This window comes from Juglans regia, chromosome 12 (assembly GCF_001411555.2).
Source record: "Juglans regia cultivar Chandler chromosome 12, Walnut 2.0, whole genome shotgun sequence".
Lineage (NCBI taxonomy): Eukaryota > Viridiplantae > Streptophyta > Magnoliopsida > Fagales > Juglandaceae > Juglans > Juglans regia.
The window spans coordinates 10,376,369-10,399,219 of record NC_049912.1 but is presented as its reverse complement, the minus strand read 5'-3'; the positions used below and the strand labels follow the sequence as shown (position 1 = coordinate 10,399,219).

At 38.6% G+C, this 22,851-nt stretch overlaps 1 protein-coding gene across 1 annotated transcript in view; it reads left to right on the top strand.

The window, feature by feature from the left end:
- LOC109021209 (calcium-transporting ATPase 9, plasma membrane-type-like) overlaps positions 1-22,851 on the top strand; it is a 61,363-nt gene that overhangs the window by 19,266 nt on the left and 19,246 nt on the right. Inside the window, exons 19-26 of the mRNA XM_019003808.2 lie at positions 13,180-13,242; positions 13,328-13,426; positions 14,294-14,404; positions 15,129-15,296; positions 15,881-15,940; positions 21,075-21,239; positions 21,410-21,526; positions 22,174-22,272. Coding sequence (XP_018859353.1) covers positions 13,180-13,242; positions 13,328-13,426; positions 14,294-14,404; positions 15,129-15,296; positions 15,881-15,940; positions 21,075-21,239; positions 21,410-21,526; positions 22,174-22,272 — 882 coding nt within the window. The remainder of the gene's footprint in view (positions 1-13,179; positions 13,243-13,327; positions 13,427-14,293; positions 14,405-15,128; positions 15,297-15,880; positions 15,941-21,074; positions 21,240-21,409; positions 21,527-22,173; positions 22,273-22,851) is intronic.

The window sequence follows — 22,851 nt, the reverse complement described above, 5'->3', positions numbered from 1 at the left end:
GAAATCAGAACTACCTAAAACTGAAAGCTATAAAACAGGAAACTTATATCTACAGATTTGGTAACAGACTACCAAATCTCCTAAAATCATGGGATAAGAAAAACTGATCTGTTAGCTGTAGATCTCCTAGATATTAGCCCCTAATATTGCTAACAGATCCTTAAACATAAATCTCTCTATAATTCTACACTCCCCCTCAAGCTGGGCGGTAAATATTAATTAACCCCAGCTTGGAACTCAGATCATCAAACACCTTTCTCGATAGAGCCTTGGTAAGAATGTCTGCTGTCTGAAGACATGTAGGCACGTACAACATCTTGATTATTCCTTCCTCTATCTTCTCCTTTATAAAATGTCGATCAATTTCCACATGTTTTGTTCTATCATGATGAACTGGATTTTTGGCAATGCTGATTGCTGATTGATTATCACAGAACATTTTCATAGGTTCTTCATCTGAAATTTTTAATTCCTTTAGCACCCTTTTTAACCAAATTCCCTCACAAATACCGTGTGTCATTGCCCGGAATTCAGCTTCTGCACTGCTTCTTGACACCACTGACTGCTTCTTACTTCTCCAAGTGACCAAATTTCCCCACACAAAGGTGCAATATCCTGAAGTTGATCTTCGGTCTTGTACTGATCCTGCCCAATCTGCATCGCTGAACACTTCAATATCTCTTCTTTGGTTCTTCTCAAAAAATAATCCTCTACCTGGTGTTAGTTTCAGGTATCTCAGGATTCTATACACAGCTTCCATGTGTTCTTCATTTGGATTGTTCATGAACTGACTTACCATGCTAACAGCAAATCCAATGTCTGGTCGTGTGTGAGATAGGTATATTAGTTTACCTACTAATCTTTGGTATCTTCCTTTGTCCACGGGTGCACAATTTTCCTTAGCTCCTAGTTTGATAGTTGGATCCATAGGAGTATCTACCGGCTTACACCCGAGCATTCCAGTCTCTTTTAAGAGATCTAGGACATATTTTCTCTGTGAGACAGAGATTCCCTTTCTTGACCTTGCAATCTCCATACCTAGGAAATATTTAAGATTCCCAAGGTTCTTGATTTCAAATTCTGCAGCTAGTAAACTTTTGATGGTGCAGATTTCCTCTTCATAGTCTCCTGTTAGGATTATGTCATCCACATACACTATGAGGACAGCAAGTTTTCCTGCAGAAGAGTGTTTAACAAATAGTGTATGGTCCGTCTGACATTGAGAGTAGCCATGCTTCTTCACTACCTTTGTGAATCTTTCAAACCAAGCTCTTGGAGATTGCTTGAGCCCATATAGAGATCTCCTAAGTTTACAAACCTTGTTGCATGTAGTTTGTGTCTCAAATCCGGGGGGAATTTCCATGCACACTTCTTCATTTAGGTCCCCATTTAGAAAGGCATTCTTGACATCTAGTTGGTGGAGAGGCCAGTCAAGGTTTGCAGCCAAAGATAGTAAAACCCGAACTGTGTTTAACTTGGCTACAGGAGCAAATGTCTCCTCATAATCGATTCTATATGATTGGGTGAATCCGTTTGCAACCAGCCGTGCCTTGAACCGATTAACACTCTCATCTTCATTATATTTTACTGTGAAGATCCATTTGCAGCCTACTGGGCGTTTCCCGGTTGGTAAGTCAGAGATTTCCCAAGTTCCATTTTTCTCTAGTGCATGAATTTCTTCATACACTGCTGATTTCCATTCTGGTGAGCCGAGAGCTTATATTATTAGGAACTTGGATGTTGTCAAGGTTGGCAACAAAAGCTTTGAACTTCGGTGACAATCCTTCATATGACACAAATGTGTATATCGGATGTTTTGTGCATGATCTTACCCCTTTTCTCACAGCAATAGGAAGGCCACTGTCATCATTAGTTTCAGGATTAGTGTTACCTGGTGGATCTTCACTTGGTCTAGGACTTGAGTCAGACTCTTGGGTTTGCTCAAGAGATGCTTGTTGTTCCATCTCCTTTTGGTTCTTTCTCCTCCTTGAGTAGGTAATCAATTCATCACTCTTTGTTGATTGAATAGTGTCCAGATTTTGAGGTGTGTCCAGATTTTGAGGTGGATTGTTGGCTTGATCTTGAGTAGGAGGTTCTAGGAAGTAAGAAGACTCAAGTGAGAGATTTTGAGGAGGAAGTGATTCATGATTTAGTGATGGGCAAGTTTGGTCAGAATTATGAGAGACATGAGGTGATTCTTCAATATCCCAAAGCAGATATTCTAGGATAAAATTAGTCTCCCCCTGAATATCAGATTTGGGGAAATAAGGTTGTTGCTCAAAGAATGTGACATCCATGGAGTGAGAATTGTTTAGTGACCGGTGAGTAGCATTTATATCCTTTTTGAGTTGGAGAGTACCCAAGGAAAATACATTTATGAGCTCTAGGATCAAGTTTGTCCCAGTGTTGTTGATGGACATGAACAAAAGCTGAACACCCGAAAACTTTGAATGGGATGGTGGAGATGAGACGAGTAATGGGAAAGGACTGAAGGAGAATTTGACAGGGAGTCTGGAAGTTAAGAATCCGAGATGGCATCCTATTTATGAGGTATGCAGCCGTAAGGATGGCTTCACCCCAGAAATATTTTGGTACATGGGTAGAGAACATAAGAGACCGAGCCACATCAAGAAGATGCCGGTTTTTTCTTTCGGCAATACCATTTTGCTGAGGAGTGTTAACACAGGAACTTTGGTGAACAATACCATGACTCATGAGATAATCATTAAGGCTGGAATTGAAATACTCTTTGGCATTGTCAGTTTTCAGAATTTGAATTTTTGCTTGGAATTGTGTTTGGATCATGGTATTGAAGGTTTTGAAGATCTGGTTTGCCTCAGATTTTTCTTTCATGAGGAATACCCATGTGAGTCTAGTGTGATCATCAATAAATGAAATGAACCAGCGAGAACCAGTAACATTTTTTATCCTAGAAGGGCCCCATATATCACTATGAATCATGGAAAAAGGTTGAGATGCTTTGTAGGATCTGTTAGGATAAGAATTGCGAATATGTTTAGAGAATTGACAGATCTCACATTGAAATTCATTTGGATTTTTACTATGGAATAATGAAGGAAACAACTTCTCAAGATACAAGAAATTTGGATGACCTAACCTATAGTGCCATAACATAATTGCACTATCATTATTAGACTGACTCACAGACAAAGAAACAGGACTACTGGACACTGAACAATCTGATTGATGAATTGCTCCTTGAGGAGGATCATTAACCTCTAGAAGATAGAACCCCGAACACATCTTAGCACTGCCAATCGTCTTCCCCGAGTCCAAGACCTGAAATACACACAGATTTGAGCCAAATTTACTAACACAGTTGAGATCCCGAGTGAGTTTACTAATGGACAGTAAATTGCAATTTAATTTTGGTACAAGTAGAACGGAATCAAGAGTGATGTTCTCTGAAATTTGAACCGAGCCTGTACCAGCCACCTTTGAGAGTGAACCATCAGCTATTCGCACAGTTAAATTTTTATAGCATGGGGTGTAAGTTGAAAATAGCTTCTCATCTCCAGTCATATGATCAGAAGCTCCTGAGTCTATACTCCATGGACTGAGCCTCTCCTTGTTAGCATTTAGAGCACTTAAAAAATTACCTTTTTGTGCCAGGGATCCGGTACCAACTACAATGGGAGCTAGTGCAGGCAAGGATTGGCTGAACATTTTCTGCAAGATCTCTATCTGTTCCTTGCTGAAGGGAGTTGGTTCGGGTGGAGGTTGTTCATCCATGGAAGCAAGGTTGCCTCGTCCTTCTTTGTCATTGGCAAACCGGGAAGGCCTCCAATCTGCTGGTTTGCCATGAATCTTCCAGCAGTTGTCCTTGGTGTGACCAGGACGTCGACAATGATCACACCATGGTCGCCCTTTCTTTGGTCTGTGATCGCTGTTGTTGTTGGATGGATTCCCTCTCACCACAAGTGCTGAACTCTCAGGATTTGTCACAGAATCTTGAGATCCCATCATGATCTTCTTTCGACTTTCCTCTCTCCGAACTTCTGAAAAAGCTTCTCGGATATTTGGTAGTGGTTTGGATCCTAAAATTCTTCCTCGTACTTCATCAAGGTTCTTATTTAATCCAATCAAAAATTTGTATATTCTTTTCCGTTCAATTATTTGTCTATATCTGATTCCATCATTCGGACAGCTCCAATTGTGCTCCTCGAATAAGTCTAGCTGCTGCCAATACCGATTGAGAGTGTTGAAGTATTGAGTCACTGTTAATTCTCCTTGGCGGAAGTCATGAAGAACACTTTCCACCTCGAATAATTCCGATGTATTCTCATTGTTAGAATATATTTCCTTGGCAACATCCCAAATCTCCTTTGCTGTTCCATAGAGAAGAAAGTTTTCTCCAATGTCATTTGTCATGGAATTAATGAGCCATGACATGACCATATTATTCTCGGCATTCCAGACTTTGAACTTTTCATCCGTCTTGTTTGGTTTGGCAGCATCTCCGGTGAGATAATCATCTTTGCCCTTTCTGCATATGAACATCATTACGGAATGGGACCATTGGAGATAGTTGTTCCCATTCAGTTTGTGTCCTGTAATGGGCATGAGGTTACTATCATTGTTAGAAGCCATGGCTTCCTGATTGGAGGTGATTTGGAAAACGGTAGCTCTTGAATCATGTTTCCCGTATTTGGTCATATGAGGGAATTAGGGTTCAGAGATTGCTCTGATACCATCTTGTTTGTGGAAGGAAAGAGTAAGATTCCATTATTCCAAAAATAAGGTTACAGGCCCCTCTTTATATAGATGATAATGCTCATCTATTTTAGGGATATTTACAGCTAATCTAGAAAGGAAATCAGAACTACCTAAAACTGAAAGCTATAAAACAGGAAACTTATATCTACAGATTTGGTAACAGACTACCAAATCTCCTAAAATCATGGGATAAGAAAAACTGATCTGTTAGCTGTAGATCTCCTAGATATTAGCCCCTAATATTGCTAACAGATCCTTAAACATAAATCTCTCTATAATTCTACAGTTTGCAATCCATATATCTTCCCTATAAGTTGAATTTGGCGTGTTAAAATCTCCTACTGTTAAATCCCTAACATTCATTTCAGATCAATCCTAAGCTGGCATGACTCAAGTTCCACAATTTTGGCTGAGATTTTCTTTAATACCACTTGTAATGATTTTAGGAAAGCCTAAGCACATATAAGCTTATCCTCTACATGGACAAGTCAATTTTACAATTCGTCTTGGAATCATTATAAACTGTAAAAGTGTATCCTTTCCAGGCAACGTGGGATCCTATTTGGCACCTTCTACATGAAGTCTTAAGTACATCATGTCTCCACTTGGTATATTATCCTGTACAAATGGTTGTGAATATGCTTGTCTTCTCATTGAACACCGGGTTCGAAGCAATGTGTATAGAGTGGGATCTGAGTAGGTGCTAGAAGGCCTAATTCCTGAAGAAAGTGTTGTAACTATGTCATCTTACTTGCAATATGAGCCATAGATGAGCTACAAATTGAAGGAAAAACGATATATGTGGAAAGTAGATAAAAACTCAAGGATGGGACTAAAATGAGTATTTGGAGCCATGAACTTTGGCAAGGAACCATTGGCTAGTGTAACACTCTGAGGTGATTTGTCAATTTGATCACTAGAGAGATGAATGGACACTAGTCATATGCTCAATGGCACTAGAGTTGATGTTGCGTTGATTGTGAGTAGATAAGAAAAGATAATGGGAGGCACTATCTAACTGAGAAAGAGTGGATGTAGAGAAAAAGGGCCACTTTTCATGAGCAAGGAATTGAGTATTCTTGTCTCGCAGTATAGAGATCCACTTGGTCTCTTGAAATGTAATAAAGAGTGAACGAACCCAAAGCTAGAGTGGGATTGTCCTAAGAGGATGCCTAATTGGCAAATCTAGTGTGTTTGCCATGGATTTCATCTAGTGTATGATTGTTCTGGCCATAGCATGTACTGTAATTCCCAAGAAAGGCTCAGGCCACATTTGGCCCATACTCCAAAAAGACCCGTCAATGGTATAGTTGAAACCTCCTATAATCTTTATAAAGAGAAAGAACTTCTCCCACCTAAGCAATGTGGGATCCTATTCATCACCTATACTCACTCCATCGTAGGTAGCACAGGTCAAGTCCCACACTTTTTGTTGAGCTTGGCTCTGATTCCTTTTGTAATGCCTCAAGGAAGGCCCAAGCCACATGTGCTCTCAAGCACTAGTCAATGGTACAATTAGAGCCCTTTGGAATCATTATAAAATGGAACAACTTTTCCCTTCCAAATTATGTGAGATCCTATTCACTACCTATATTTACCCACTACGAGGATCACTTATACACTTCTTAGTTTCGCGGACACTAGGGTGGCTGTCTCCTCTCAAATCATGTCCACCATCTGCACGCTGACCACCTCAACTAGCATGTCCTCGAGATCTTGCAAAACCACTAAGGCAGTAAGAGCAAGAGTGCTCATTAGGACTGAAGGCCACATCAAAAGGTGTTGAGCACTAAAGACCCCGAGGGGGAATAAACCTCATGGAGATAAGGAAGATTGGAGCCACTTGAGATCTTAGTGCTAACTGACCCATTCTCTAACATAAAACCTCTAAGAAAGCAGAGAAAATCCTTATCTTAACACTGCTCCTCTATACAGGTGAGATAAGTGTTGATTGATACATGTTCACTTCCTTGAGGACACGCATGATTGAGAATAATACTCTGGCAAACTTTGTGTGCATTGCTCAAGATTGAAGTTTTTTCCTGCATGGGTCAAAGCGAGTGGCATTCTTTTCTCTAGAGTAGATGTGTTGTAAGTTCTGTGTTTTTTTTTTTTTTTTATAAGTAAGAAGAATTTATCAATCCACATAATTAGGCATAGCCCAAGTACACAATAAGTATACAAGAGAAGAACACTTAATTACTTATAAAAAAAAAAAAAAGAACACCTAATTACAAGCTAAGAGCTGTGAAAAACAGCATGAAAGTCAATAGCCGAAGCCCAAAATAACAACACATGGACGAAAAAATCTCTAAACCCTCCTATCAAATGTTCTCTATTATCAAAACAATGACCATTCCTCTCATTCCAAGTACACCACTTAAGACATAATGACACCATCTTCCAAACAGTCGCAATTTAACGGTTGCCCTAAATTCCTCTCCAACAAGCCAAAAGATTCACCACTCTCCTAGGCATCACCCAAGCAATGCCAAGCCCATCAAAAATTTCATCCCATAAAACCTTAACCACATCTCAGTGAAGAAGAAGATGGTCCACCAAGAAGCCAACTAGCCAAAGCAAGCAACCTTGATAGGCACTTTGCTTCTCCAAATGCTCTTCCAAGGGAAAATCTATAGGAGGATGGGTCGGCATAACCTTCTATTACAGAATTGGCTGACATCTTGGGTTGTAAGGTCTCTTCTTTGCCCTTTGAAGTATCTTGGTCTTCCATTAGGGTCCCCCTTATAAATCCAAGTCAAAATGGGACGGTGTTATTGAAAAAATCAAGAATAGATTGGTTGGTTGGATAAGGATGTATCTCTCCAAATGGGGTAGAATCACTCTTATTAAAAGAACATTATCCAATCTCCCTACGTACTTCCTTTTTTATTCCTGATTCCTCTTGGAGTGGCTAATAGAATGGAAAAAATCTTCCTTGATTATTTGTGGGGTGGGTTTGGAGATGAGAAAAAGTTTCATTTGATTAAATGGGATAAGAATTGTTCCCCCCTTTCTTGTGGTGGTTTGGGGATAAGAAAGCTGAATGTTTTCAATAAGGCCTTACTTGGGAAATGGCTTTGGCGGTACCATCAAGAATTTGATGCTCTATGGAGGTCCGTGGTTGATGCTAAATTTGTGAGCACTTAAGGCAGCTGGATATCTAATGAAGTGCATGGTTCATATGGTGTGGGTGTCGGGAAAGTTATTAGGAAGGGTTGGGAGGACTTCTCTTGCAATTTAAGATTTTTGGTGGATCGAGGCACTAGGGTCAGATTTTGGCTTGATGTTTGGTGCAGTGAAATTGCTCTCAAGGAGGCTTTTCCTTCTCTTTTCAGAATAGCATTGTACAAGTCAACTTCAGTTGCTAATCATGTGGACATTTTGAATGGCTTGTTGCAGTGGAATGTGCCATTTGTGCGATTTATAACGGCATTACAAGATTAGGAATTGGGAGATATTTTTTATTTATACAACAAGATATACGGATTGACATTGCAACATGGTGTAGAGGACAAACATCTGGGAAACAAGAACTTCTCAGCAAGGTCCTTTTATAATGCTTTGGCTTCTCAATCTTCTATTGTTTTCCCTCGGAAGCGTATTTGGAAAAGCAAAGTGCCTCTAAAAGTTGCATTTTTTGGCTGGTTGGCCTCAAGGAAAAATTATGATAATAGACAAGCTGAGGAAGCACGGTATTTTCTTAATGTATTGGTGTTTTATGTGCAAAAGGAATGGAGAATCAACAAACCATCTTCTTCTCCATTGTGACGTGGCAAAGGCTATTTGGGATGATATATTTGCAAGGCTAGATTTTGCTTGGGTGATGCCTAAAAGGGTGGTGGATCTATTGGCTTATTGGAATGGAGTAAGGGGAAATCGTCAAGTAGCGGAGGTTTGGAAGGTGGTGCCTTTATATCTTATGTGGTGTATATGGAACAAGAGGAATGGTCGTTGCTTTGAAAATAGAGTACGCTCTTGGGAGGGTATCAGAGACTTGTTTTACCAATCCTTTTTACTTTGGGCTAAGGTTATTGATTTGTATGCTTCTTTCTTTCCTAGTAGGCCGTAATTAGGTATATCTCTTGTGTATACTACCTGTGTACTTGGGCTATGCCTAATTCTGAGCATCAATAAATATTTCTTACTTATCCAAAAAAAAAAGAGAATGGAAAGCATTCTTCAAAGCAATATCACCACACTATAATCATGCCAACATTTGATCTAAGATCCCCTACCACCTCAAATTTGAAATTTTTGAAGAACTCCCCATCCATTTCGAATAAATTTCCACACTCCTACACCATAAATTTACTTATTGCGCTGTTAGCATCCTTTTATCTTTCCTTATTTTTTCAAGAGTGGAGATTCATGACGGGTGTTAGGCGTTTGACGGTGGAATCGAAGACTTTTGTGTTTGCAAAGGAGGGCGGAAATTGCATTTGCATTATTGAAAAAAGTAGAAGGGTGGTCAGGCATATCTCCTTAAGTGGGTCGATGGCTTCATGAGTGGCAAAGGTAGAGGAATGTTTAGAAATCTCTCGGTATGAAGGTTTTTTCAAAAAGTTGTGGATGCGTAATGGAGTTTTTACTATTCAACGCCACATTAATTCGATGGGTCTTTTTTGCAGTTGATTATGGGAATGGGAATAAGAGAGGTTTTTTGGTTATTCTTGAATGTTTGAATGGTAATGGCTGGGAAGGATTTGTGTATTACACTCGTATGGTTGCTGGTTTCAAAGCCTCTATTTTGGTAGATGTAAATAGAGCATTGGACTCTCTTCCTAAACACTCTATGGCTCGATGTGGGGAGGGGTTTGGAAGCCTGCCGTCTGTGGAGAGGTTCTTCCCTTCCAAAGGAGCCTCATATGTTTCGGGACTGAGGTCATTGGCATGTTCTCCGACAGGAAGCAATTTGAACGTGGTGGAGGGAGGTTCATGCTCGAAAGAAGGGTAAGGTGATTGGCAGTGATGGTAAAAAGGGCAGGCAGTTTGCTTTGCGTGTCGACAACTGTCATCCAAAGAAGGCTAGTGGAGTTGTCGGGGGTTATGGAGAAGATGAATGGTCTGATGAACCAAGTTGTTTTGGGTTTGGGCCTGATTATGGGCTTGGGTCATGGGTTGCATGGCCCACGTATTTTAAACCCTCCAGTTGAGAATGCTTTTGGACCTGATGAGAATGCAGGTTGTGACGCTAGGCTGGGCTAAAAGAATAATAAGACCTTGTTTAGATAGTTAGATGATATGAGATGAAATGATAAATTTGTGAATAGTAGTGAGATGGTTTGTGAATAGTAGTGAAATATTTTGAACTAAGATTTTTATTAGGTTTTGGGAAAGGAGAAAGAAAAAGTTGAATATAAATATTATAAAATTAAAAGATTGTTAGAATATAGTTTTTTAATATTATTTTTATTTTGAGATTTAAAGAAATTGAGTTGTTTTTTGTGCTTTATATGAAAGTTGGGAAAATAGTAATGATTAGATGAAATAGTATGAAAGAGAAATTGAAAAGTGTTTGTATTTGAGTAGTGTGTGTTTAAGTAGTATTTGGATGTTGAGATGAGACCAACCGCTATCCAAACGAGGCCTAGAGGCCCAAATTCTAGGCCTGGTGGGCCGGGCTGAAGAATAAAAACCTAGAGGGCCAAATTTTAGGCCCACTCCCTCAGAGTGGCGGGTCCAACCCGTATCCAGATCTACTTCAGGTATGAGAGCGACTAGCCTCTGATCTCACCAGCAGGCTCCTCGTCGTTGCAGAAAAGCTCGCCAGAGACCCTTCGACGAGTACCTTGGAACAAGTTCCCGAGGTTTGTGTGGCCAGATGCGGTGAGGTAATGGTTACTTTAGGGGTTGCTCGGAATGAATGTTTTGCTTGTCTTCAAGGCGACGCTAGACCTTCTCTCTCCTCTGTTTGCCATCAATTATCTCCAAATGGTGTTGAAATTGTTAAGGGGAAATTTTCAGATGTCACTGCATTTGCCAATGGTGAGAGGATGCTTTCTTTGGTGAACAAAGATTGAGGACTCTTCCAGAGTTTTGTGTACTTTGAAGGATGATGTTGAGGACCTTTCAGATGATGAGTAGTTCTCAGATGAATAGTCTATGGAGGTGCCTGATTTGTAGTTGGTTTTTGCAAGGAGTTTGGGGCAGGTGCTTCTATAAATGGATTGGAGGATCCTAGTCCTATCTGTTCATTGCCTTCGACTCCTTTATGGGTAGGTTTACACTCGGATTGGATTCTTTAGAAGGTGGATGAAATTCGTGATTGTGTATGGATTTCTTGAGAGGGCTTTGAAGATCAATTTAAAGCTCTTCTTATTGTTATCGAGGTGGGACAACCTTTTCTTATTGTTATCGAGGTGAGACAGGGGGATCCTTTATCTCCCTTACTTTTTGTTATTGTTATGGAGGCACTAAGTAGGATGATCTCAGCTTTAGTGACTAATGGTTTTATTAGTGGTTTCCAGATTAGCTCGCCAAGTAGAGGCATCACTACTATTTCGCATCTACTATTTGCAGATGATACGCTTATTATGTGCGATGCCGATCCAGATCAGTTGAGGGCTGTGAAGGCATTGTTGCTTTGTTTTGAAGCAGTGTCTGGTTTAAAAGTGAATTATGTTAAATCTGAGTTGGTGCCTATTGGAGAAGTTCAGAATATGAGAGAGCTAGCTGGCATTCTGGGTTGTAAGATAGCATCTCTTCCTATGAGTTATTTGGGATTACCACTGGGTATAGCCTCGAGGGCGCCCTCTATTTGGGATACCGTGATTGAGAAAGTAGAAAGGAGATTGGTAGGTTGGAAGAGAATGTACTTGTCAAAAGGGGGCCGGATTACGCTTATTAAAAGTACGCTCTCTAATCTACCCACTTATTTCTTATCCTTATTCTCTATACCGGCAAGTGTGGCAGGTCGTCTTGAGAAGCTACAGAGAGACTTTCTGTGGGGGGGCTTAGGCGAAGAGTTTAAATTCCATTTAGTCAAGTGGGAGATGGTGTGCCGTCCCATCTCCAATGGCGGTTTGGGTATCAGAAATTTGAGGGTGTTTAATTCTGCATTACTTGGCAAATGGTTGTGGCGATATAGTAAGGAACCAAAAGCATTATGGAAGACTGTGATTGAGAACAAATATAGTGGTTTAGGGGAGGGTTGGTGTACTAAAGAAGTTAAAGGGGCAGTTGGAATGGGGCTATGGAAACACATTAGAAGAGGGTGGGAGGTCTTCCATCGACACACAAGACTGCAATTGGGTACGGGTTCCAAGATCAGATTCTGGAAGGATGTTTGGTGTACCAATAGTGCTCTTCAAGACTTGTTTCCTACACTTTTCTTGATTGCAAATGCTAAAGATGCCATGGTGGCGGAGGTTTTGGAAGTAGAAGGAAGGAACATCCACTGGAATATCAATTTCAATCGGGCGGCACAGGATTGGGAGATGGGCATAGATTTTTATAGTCTCTTGTATTCTTGTCGTCCAAATTTCCAGCATATAGATGATCTGTGGTGGTGTTCGGCAAGGAAAGGGGTGTTCACTGTCTACTCTTTCTACAAGGTTCTCACACAAGTTCCTGAGATACAATTTCCCTGGAGAAAGTTTTGGTGCAATAAGGCTTCTCCCAAGGCTTTGTTCTTTGTGTGGACGGTGTCTTTGGGAAAGATTCTCACTACGGATAATCTGAGGAAAAGAAGCATAATCATTACAGACTGGTGTTGTATGTGTAAAAGAGGGGGTGAGTCGGTGAATCATTTACTTTTACATTGCGAAGTAGCAAGGAATATGTGGGATGAGGTGTTTAACAGAATGGACATAGCGTGGGTTATGCAGAGAACCGTGCTGGATGTTTTGGCCTCCTGGACCGCAATTCGAGGTGTACGACAGATCAAAAGCGGTTTGGAAGATTATTCCTATCTGTATTATGTGGTGCTTGTGGCAGGAGTGCAATGAGAGGATTTTTGAAGACAGAGAGATCTATGGTGGAGTTAAAAATGTTATTCTTTAGGACTCTTTGTACTTGAGCCATTGTTGTGGACTTTAATGGCATGGATCTCCATGAGTTTTTAGTTTCTAATGTTCCTACTTAAATAGGGCATATTCTGATTTGTAATTGACAGTTGATTGGATGAATAAAGACTTATTTTACCTATCAAAAAAAAAAAAAAAGAATGCTTTCTTCCTCCTAAGTAATGCAACTTGTTTGGCAATATAATATGACGGTGTCCGTGTTACAATCATCCAAATGATTTACTTAGAATATCCTTGCTTTTTGAAGGAGATTAGCATCATTTTGATCTTTAAGCCTGGCCTTATTTTCTTCTGTCATCAAGTTAATATTTAGTTCCATGAATTTATCTGGTTGCTCTTTCATAGTTAATTTTTCCTATTCATTATACGGTTGTTTCTATAGGATTAAATTCTATCTGTGACTTTTCTATGGCAGGATGGAAATACAGAGGTTACTGGATCTCCTACAGAAAAGGCTATTCTTTCTTGGGCAATCATGGTATCGTTGTTTACTTGATCTAGTGTCCAAGGTTGTTTCTTCTTATACATTGTAGAGTTCATTTTAGCGTTGATTTGTGCTGTAGCTGGGAATGAAATTTGATGTTGTGAGATCAGAGTCAGCTGTTCTCCATGTCTTTCCTTTCAATTCAGAGAAAAAGCGTGGTGGTGTTGCTGTAAAACGGGTAATTGACTTATACCAAGATCTCATTTTTCTTTACTGTGTTCTTCATGTTTGATGAGGAAATTTAACATTAATTCCATATTGGCCCTCGCTCATAGAGGGAGAACTTGGGTCCACACTTGAAGAGGAGTGCTATAAGACTTGTTAAGACATTAAATTTATTTATTTTTCTCTATCAGGTTAAACTTTTGGAACAATTGGTAATTTATCAGTTTTGTCGATCAGTATCATCCCAAGAGTATTTTTGACCCATAATTTGGTACATCTGTGAATGCTATTAATGTGTGATAAAACGTGACAAATGGTTGTCGAAAAAGGTTTTTTCAAGACGGATGCCTTCCAAGCTCAAATTGGACATTAAAGAAATAATCTAATCAGACTTTATAATTGATAACCCCCCCCCCCTTTTAATTATTTAGTACAAACTTTTGAAAATAAGATGGTAATCTAAGCTCAAAATGGATAGAGTAGAAGATGTTCATGTCAAGTTTAATTTATTGTCACTTACATTTAGAGGAATTGTTTACCTCTTAAACCAACTGGTGCCTACATTCCAAATTATCTACTCTGAAACTTTGGCCCAGATTTTGGGTTAAAGGTTTACATGGAAGATTTATGGTATTTTTTTAAACAGTAAATAAGAATTTTATGGACAAGAACTAGGCATAGTCTAGGCACACGGGACATATACAAGAGCAACACCTAGGCATGATTGACTAGGGATAGATGGAATTCATGGATATTCATGATTGACCATTGAACTAGTATCATTGCATGTTAATTTTATATGTTGAGCGTCTCTCTTGTTTGCCTAATTCACCCAATTTAGCAATTGCTCATGAGCTTTCATAAATAACTTTTGTGGCAGAATGAGTCTGAAGTTCATATACACTGGAAGGGAGCAGCTGAGATTGTTCTAGCCTCATGTAAAGAGTATCTTGACTCAAATGGTTGCCTGCAATCTATTGAAGAAGATAAGGTCAGGATGGTGGTTTCTTGCTTACAATACCTCTGAAGGAAGTTTCTGTGGAAGCAATGGCAACAAAAAATGAAAAATGAAAATAAAAGCCCAAAGGAATTAAATAGCAGAAGTGATGTAAATTAAGTGAAAATGTAGATGCAAGAAGTTATGGATGAAGAGTGCATACATTATTTTATATACATGAATCGTGGCTTTTGGTTACGTGAACAGAAGTTGTCCTTTAAGATGGTGGTAATTCAGTGTGTGCAAATACTAGCCATTAGTTGCATAAACACAATCATATCCCGTCACAAAGATGGTGGTAATGCACAATATATAGAAAACAGACATGATTGTCAAGGTAACATGAACTAGAAAAGAAATTATTAGTTTCAGTTCTAACTAAAAAAATGATATTTTAATCTTGCCGGTAAGAAATCTTTATTGGTTTAGCTACGAATTGGAATGTTAAGCTATGCGTTTGTTATGTGACCATTGATGCAACCGTTTGTTATGGTTATACTCCATATATTTTGTGATCATTGAGACAGCTCATATGAGACATAACTTTTACATGTTTGTCTTGGACTATAAGTCTGAACAGAACCTTGTTGATTAATATATGTTACACGAAATGACTTAGCATTAGCGGATTGATATCATTTTGTTTAAGGTGAATGTCGTTTGAAGCATTGAAACTTGTACATAAATTTTGAAACAATGCCTCAAATGGTTTCCCCAGGACTTCTTTAATGCAGCTATTGACAACATGGCTGCAAGCAGTTTGCGATGCGTTGCCATTGCATATAGATCATATAAATTGGACAAAGTTCCTACTGATGAGGATTGTTTAGCTAAATGGGTTTTACCTGAAGATGGCCTTGTTTTGCTCGCTATTGTTGGTATAAAGGTAAACATCAAGAAACAAAATTATTAATTTACCATGCATTATTGTTCTTGCTTTCCTTTATGAGAATTGTTAGTGTATAATCAAGTATATCCAATGAATGTATAACTGTTAGATATAAGAGGGTAGTGTGTATTTTTCCCCAACCCACCATTTTCCTCTATTCCAATTCTTCTTTTATCTAAACCCCATCTCTAAAAAATAAAAATAAAATAAAAAAAAACTACTTGGTATTAGAGCAAGGTTACTAGGACATTTTTTGAATTTACTTAGTCTCTCTCTTCCATTTATTTTCTCTCAAAAAAAGGAGGGCTATCCATGATAGTCAAAATGGGATTGTGGTTCACAGTTTTTGATGGCTATGATGTTATTTGTTCTTTGTTGGTAAGGGTCACCAACCCCGTCTAATGTTGGTGGTGTAGTAGTGCTGATGAATCTGTTGTTGTCGTGTCTGTGGATCAGAGCATTCAACCAAGTCCAAACAATTAATTCTGCTGCATATGATGCTAATATTATTCCTGTGGTGCCTTCTAATTTCATCAAATATTACAAATTCACAATGTACTTGTCCCTTGGATTGTGAGTAGGATCCCTGTCGCCCTGGTGTGAAAGACGCAGTCAAAGTGTGTACAAATGCTGGTATAAAGGTAGTCTCTTGCATCTTTTTGAATAATTGATTCACATTTTTTCTATGTATAGTCATGATGTCTTGATTTGCATTGTGCACTGAAACCATTATCATATGGACATGTACCCTTGTAGAGTATCTAGTGCATCTCCAGTTTCAGGTATTGGTGACAGATTTATATCCTTCTAGGACTAAATTCAATGTTCTATTTTGCTACCTGTTATAGTGTTATTTGCCTGTTCTGCAATCCTCCTTGGTCAAGGAATGGGAGTGATGAGAATTTTTTTTATGAGTGATGCACAAGCTTAGGTTTTTTACTTGAAGCCATATACGAGCGGTAGACTCCACTTCAATGTCTAGGATGGTAATGGTAACTGTATGTCTATCTCTATATGGTGTTCCACGAATTATCTTCTTCTACATTTTAAATCGTCCAATATTTTAATTTATTCAGAAATAGACATGTTTTGCTTTCTCATCAAACTTTTTGTCCGTCTTATAGTAAAATCCTTGATAATTCGATACGATTGCATTACTGGTAAGGACAACAGGAGCAGTGCACACTAGTTGTCATAATCATGGCTGATCTTTATCATGCTGTTCTCATTTATTCTTTGTAAAGCATATAGAACTACATCATCTTAAAGTCTTGAAAGACATTTCATGCTTTGGCATCCATCCTGTGGATAAGACATGAGGCTCATGCCTCGCTGTTACATACAGTTCAAGTATTGTAGGGCTAGACAGCAGCTCTTGGAAAGATTTTGACCTTGGATAATCTAATGAAGAGAAATGTCATAGTTGTGGATTGGTGTTGCATGTGCGAAAGGAGCAGAGAATCTGTTGATCACTTTCTTCTCCATTGTGAATATGATTTTAAGAATTTTTGTGGTAGAATTGGTCATTCCTAGATGGTTCACAGAACTACCAGATTTTTTTTTTGATAAGTAAAAAATTTATTAAACCATGTAATTAGGCATAGCCCAAGTACACAGGAAGTATCCAAGCGAAAAACACCTAATTACAAGCTAAAGCTGGAAAATAGCACAAAAGTCATTAAGACTAATCCCATCCATTACAATAACAGAAGCCCAAAGCAACAAAGTACGAAAAAGGAAGGCTCTAATCCCTTCCACATCTATTGTCGAAACAGTGCCCATTCCTCTCATTCCAAATACACCACATAAGACAAAGAGGTACCATCTTCCAAATGGCTGCTATTTGACAAATTCCTTGAATCCCTCTCCAACAGGCCAAAAGATTCACTACCCTCTTGGGCATCACCAAAACAATGCCAAGCTTAGCAAAATCCTCATCCCCAAAGGCCTTTGACACATCACAATGGAGAAGAAGGTGATCCGCCGATTCTCCACACCTTTTGCACATGAAGCACCAATCCATTGCAACGATATCATGCTTTCTCAGCTTACCAATAGTAAACATTTTCCCATGAGAAGCAAACCACGCGAAGAAAGCCACCTTGAGAGGCACTTTGCATCTCCAAATATTTTTCCAAGGAAAAAAATCAGTAGAAGAATGTGATGCCAAGGCCTTGTACAAAGATCTAACCAAGAATTTCTTATTATCAAGCTGATTCCAGAGTAATCTATCCTCCCCTCCAGATTTTATATTTGAAGCATAGAGCAAGCTATAAAAATCAGTGATGTCTCCCACCTCCCAATGCTGGACATCTCTAATAAAGCTTACCGACCACTGAATACAACCAGCAGTGTTGTCCATATAATCAGCCACGCAAGTGCCTTTATCCAATGCAATTCAAAAGAGAGAAGGGAAAACATTCTTCAAGGCCTCATCCCCACACCATAAGTCATGCAAAAAAGGGATCCGGTTACCTTTACCCACCACAAATCTGAAATTTCTGGAGAACAACCCCCATCCATTACGAATGAATTTCCACATTCCCACACCGTATGCCCCCTCTTACCTTGTTTGAACACAACCTCCCCAAATACTCCCATATTTGGCATCAATAACAATCCTCCAAAGAGCATCGCCTTCTTGATGGTACCACCATAACCATTTCCCTAAGAGTGCCTTATTGAAAGTTTTCAGCTTTCTAATCCCCAAACCTCCCAAAGATAAAGGAGTACAAATCTTGTCCCACTTGAGCAAGTGAAATTTCTTCTCATCCTACAATCCACCCCACAAGAAACCACGAAATATCCTTTCCATTATGTTAGCCACTCCTACAGACAAAGGAAATAGAGATAGAAAATATGTTGGGATATTAGATAAGGTACTCTTGATTAAGGTGATTCTACCACCTTTGGACAAATAGATCCTTTTCCAACATGCCAATCTACATTCAATTTTCTCTATAACCCTGTCCCAAATTGCCTTGGATTTATAAGGTGCCCCCAAAGGAAGATCAAGAAACTTCATATGCAAAGTAGAAACCTTGCAACCCAAATTTTCTTTTGAGAGGTAATCGAGAAGAAACCTTGCAACCCAAAATATCAGCCAAATCCCCTAAATTATTGACCAAACCTAGGGGGACCGTTCTAGACTTTGACAAGTTCACCTTTAAACTGGATACAGCTTCAAAACATAGCAAAAGTGCCCATAAAGAACAGATTTGATCAGATTTTGGCTCGTAGATGATCAAAGTGTCATCTGCAAAGCGTAAATGGGAAACATTAATACTGCCATGAAGAACTGCGCACCGAGAAGCACAAGATGAAACCCCTATCCACAGTCGCCTTCAACATTTTGCTCAACACATCCAGACTTTGATAGGTTCACAGAACTACTAGATTTTGAAGAGGTCAATTGGGAGGATGCTCGGTTTTAGCTACTTGGAGGATGACCATATTGTGTTTAATTGGACAATAAGGAGAGCGCTTTAGCTTTGAAGATCATGAGATTTCAGTGGAAAGGCTGAAGAAATTGGTGGACGAATCACTTTATACATGGGCAGGGGTGTATAATGTCCCTGTTTTCTAATGTTTCTGAATTTATGGATGTTCTTCTTTTACTCATTGAAGGGTTTATCTCTTGCATACATCCTATATAATGGGGTTGTGTCCCTCTGTGCTTTTAATGAAACGAATTGAATTACATATTTATATATGCATGTATACACAAATCCCGTGTTTGAGGCATACTGTCCATAGCATAATGAAAATAAATTGGCTTACCATGCACCTGTAATACTTTTCTGGAACAACACAAAATGCCTTGATAGCATTCTTTCTATGGTTTTTTTTTTTTTTCTTTTTACATCTTGTTCACATATAAGAATTTTAGATAGATGTTTGATAGAATAGGAGATGATCATTTGTAGCATATACTTTTAACTGTCCACTCCTTTCTCTGTTAAGATTGAGACAGCAAGAGGTCAATGTAGTCCTCGTGACGGTGGCCAAAATTTTGGGTTTATTTTTATCAATAGATCTGTTTGGTTTTCCTGCAGCATAAACTAATCAATGACTTGTAACATCGATACTGTTTCTGATGCTTGGCTGCGTTAATGGTGTTCTGCATTAATTGAACCTTTTTGTATCGAGAAGGTTCAAATCACTGAAAGTGACGGGCTTTTTAAAGGTTGGTGGGAAAATCAAAGTTTTGTCCTAGGATAAGATGTGGCTTATATGATGACATTCAGCAACCTGTACATCAAGTCACTTATTCTGGAATCGAGCTTATCACTTTGCTTTGTCATTACAAACATGAGGGGGAAGCTTCGTAGAAAGCTGCGGTGGATTCTAAATTTGGATATGCTTGCCGTGAGAGGTGTTCTAATGAGGTGCATGGACCACAGGTTTTGGGGTTATAGAAATATATCAGAAGAGTGAGGGTTTTTCTAGTCATTCTAGACTTGAGGTAGTTGATGGGTTCGGGACTAGATTTTGGCATGATTCATGGTGTAAAGACAGGGGCCCTCAAGGAAACCTTCCCAAGCGTATATAACCCTGCAGGTGTGTAGGAAGCCTCAATGTCTGATCTATTGGAGTTTTCCAATTTGTCCCCTAAATGGAAAGAGAGCTTCTGTAGAGTGGCCCATGCTTGGGAAGTTGATGCCTTGTGCAGAAGTTCTCAATCTCTTGTATTCTTCTAGAACTTTTTTTGGAGGTCAGATTAGATTCTTTTGGACCCCTTCCAAGAAAAGGAAGTTTATTGTTTGATCATTTTATCAAGTCATTGTGCCTCAGAATGCTAAATCTTCTCCTTCGAGTGGTATTTGACAAACTAAGGTGCCACCAGTAGGGATTTTTTTTTCCTCGCTTGGATGGCCTCCTTGGGCAAGATCCTCATCATGGATAATTTAAGATAACATCGCATCATTGTAATATATTGGTGTTGTATGTGCAGAAAGAACGGAAATCTGTATACCATTGTTTACTTTATTGGGAGATAGATAGAGCCTTGTGGGATTGTATTTGTGGTAGAGTTGGGCTGGCTTGGGTTATGTCAAAGGATAGTAGACCTCTTTTAGTTGGAGAAGTTTATATGGAAGCTTACAAATTTTAGTAGTGTGGAGGATGGCTTCTATCTGCCTAGTGTGGTGCGTTTAGTGGGAAGGATGATAGAATATTTGAGGATCGCAATCAGACGATGGAAGAGTTTAAAACTTTCCCCTTCAATGCTTTGTTTCTTTGGGCAATTGCTATAAATTTTAATATTAGTTTTCATCGTTTCCTTGTATCTTTTTCTATTTCTAATTAGGTGTTTCTCTTGTATAGATCATGTGTACTTGGGCTATTTCTTTTATGTTTTTTGATAAAAAAAATTTATTAATTGTAAACAAAGGGAAAAATAAAAACTCAATTATGTCTCTCTAAGAAAATCGCACTGCATCAACTGAGGAAAATATAATGTAAACACGAGTAAGTTATAGTCTTTTAAAGTACAGCTTACATGACTGAAGAAAGAAGAAGCATCTCATCCATATTTTCCCATAATAATGTCGATTGAAAGGCATAAGTTGATGCAAAGCTGTTGATTAGAAAAAAAATGTGTCCAATGCCTATCCAACTTGGAATTAATCTAAAATCAGGTTTGATTTTATACAAGATTTCCATTATGTGTCTATGAATGTTGTTTATGATTATTTGTTTGTGTATTTCTTTAGATAACTTATAATGAAAAAATATCCCAAAATTACCTGTGGGAACCATATTTGTTATTTATAGGTGAGAATGGTCACGGGAGACAATCTTCAAACAGCGAAAGCAATAGCTTTGGAGTGTGCAATACTTGCTTCAAGTGAGGAAGCTACTGAGCCTAACATTATTGAGGGAAGAAAATTCCGTGCATTATCTGAGAAAGAAAGGGAAGAACTTGCCAAGAAAATTGCGGTATGATTCGAGTAGCGTGGTTTTTCTATATTAATTTACAGGATGTTCATTAGTATAAATTACCCCCTGCCCCCCCGGAGCATGTTCCTGATCGCAAACTCAAAAATATTTCTTAATTACTTTCGTGGAATATAACATGTTGTAATAAATCATTTATGGCTGATGTATAGGTGATGGGTAGGTCTTCTCCTAATGATAAGCTCTTGCTTGTGCAAGCACTTCGTAAGGGGGGAGAAGTTGTAGCTGTAACAGGAGATGGTACCAATGATGCTCCTGCACTTCATGAGGTATGGCTTCTTTATCAAGATATTTATTTAAGTATCTTTGAATTTTTATATCCTTTTTTCTAACCTTAAAGGCATGCGAAAGTGGTTCATAAATAACGGCAAGTTATGAAGATATACATGCTGTCAGAACTCAAATTCAAAGTTGTTTGGATCGAGATGTGTTTCACTAGGAAACTTCTCATTACATGGATATGAAGATATACATGCCCAGTATATGATTTGTAAACGCAATCAGTATCCTATCTGTGCATTAATCCCGCACTTAATGCTACAACTACATATTGTCTGCGTGAATGGGAGAAGCCCAGCATGTATCTTATACCAATTAATATTCCCAGCAATAATAACACATGTCTAGTTGCATCAGAAATCATAGATGTTTATTGAACTTGAGATTTATACAATTCGAAAGTGTAACCATTAGTGTGCGTAAAGCATAGATTCGGATATAATTGAAGCAAGACTTCGACAAAAATGTCCATGATTCTGAACGTATTGGGCTTGTGCTCATGTGCATTTTGCCATTGTGTAAGCAATTTCTTGCTGTGCCTCTTATAGTTCGAAAACTTTTATTTACTACACTTTCCATTATTACATGAATGACTTCCTCATCATGGTTGATCACATTTATACCATTTGGACTATAGGCAGATATTGGTCTTTCTATGGGCATTCAAGGAACTGAAGTAGCAAAGGAAAGTTCGGATATTATTATCTTGGATGATAATTTTGCTTCTGTTGTAAAGGTCAGTGGGCATCTTATCATTTGTACTTTATACAGGGATCATTAGATAGGGGTTAAATCATCTTTACCATCTTTACAGTGAATACCATTATCCTTTTAGCAATAATATACTGAATCATTCTCAATACTTCAATTATCTATTCAATGAATTTGGTGTTGCTTTAAATGTATGTTCATTTCTGGAGATTAAGTTGATATGAATTAGTACATGGATAGTTTTGAGAGGATTTACATCTAGGAAGCAGGGATAACTTAAAGAGAAGTTCAGATCTACAAAGGTATCCTACAAAAGCATACTTACAAATGGATGTGACTCAATGTGAGATGTCAGATCAATAAAAGGAGCTTTATAATCTTGCGCACCACATTTAGCTACATCATTTTGTAAGTTTACTTTTGTGGGATTTCTTTGTAGACTAAGCATTTCTCTACCTCAAAAGGGTCTCGATATCAATGTTGGATACATATCGGAACATATATACAGTTTAGAAAGACAGATTCGTGTATGTGTGTTTTAATTTTGAAATAGATACCTTTGGGACACATCTGAGATCTAAATCTACAGGTTTGCTCGTTTTAC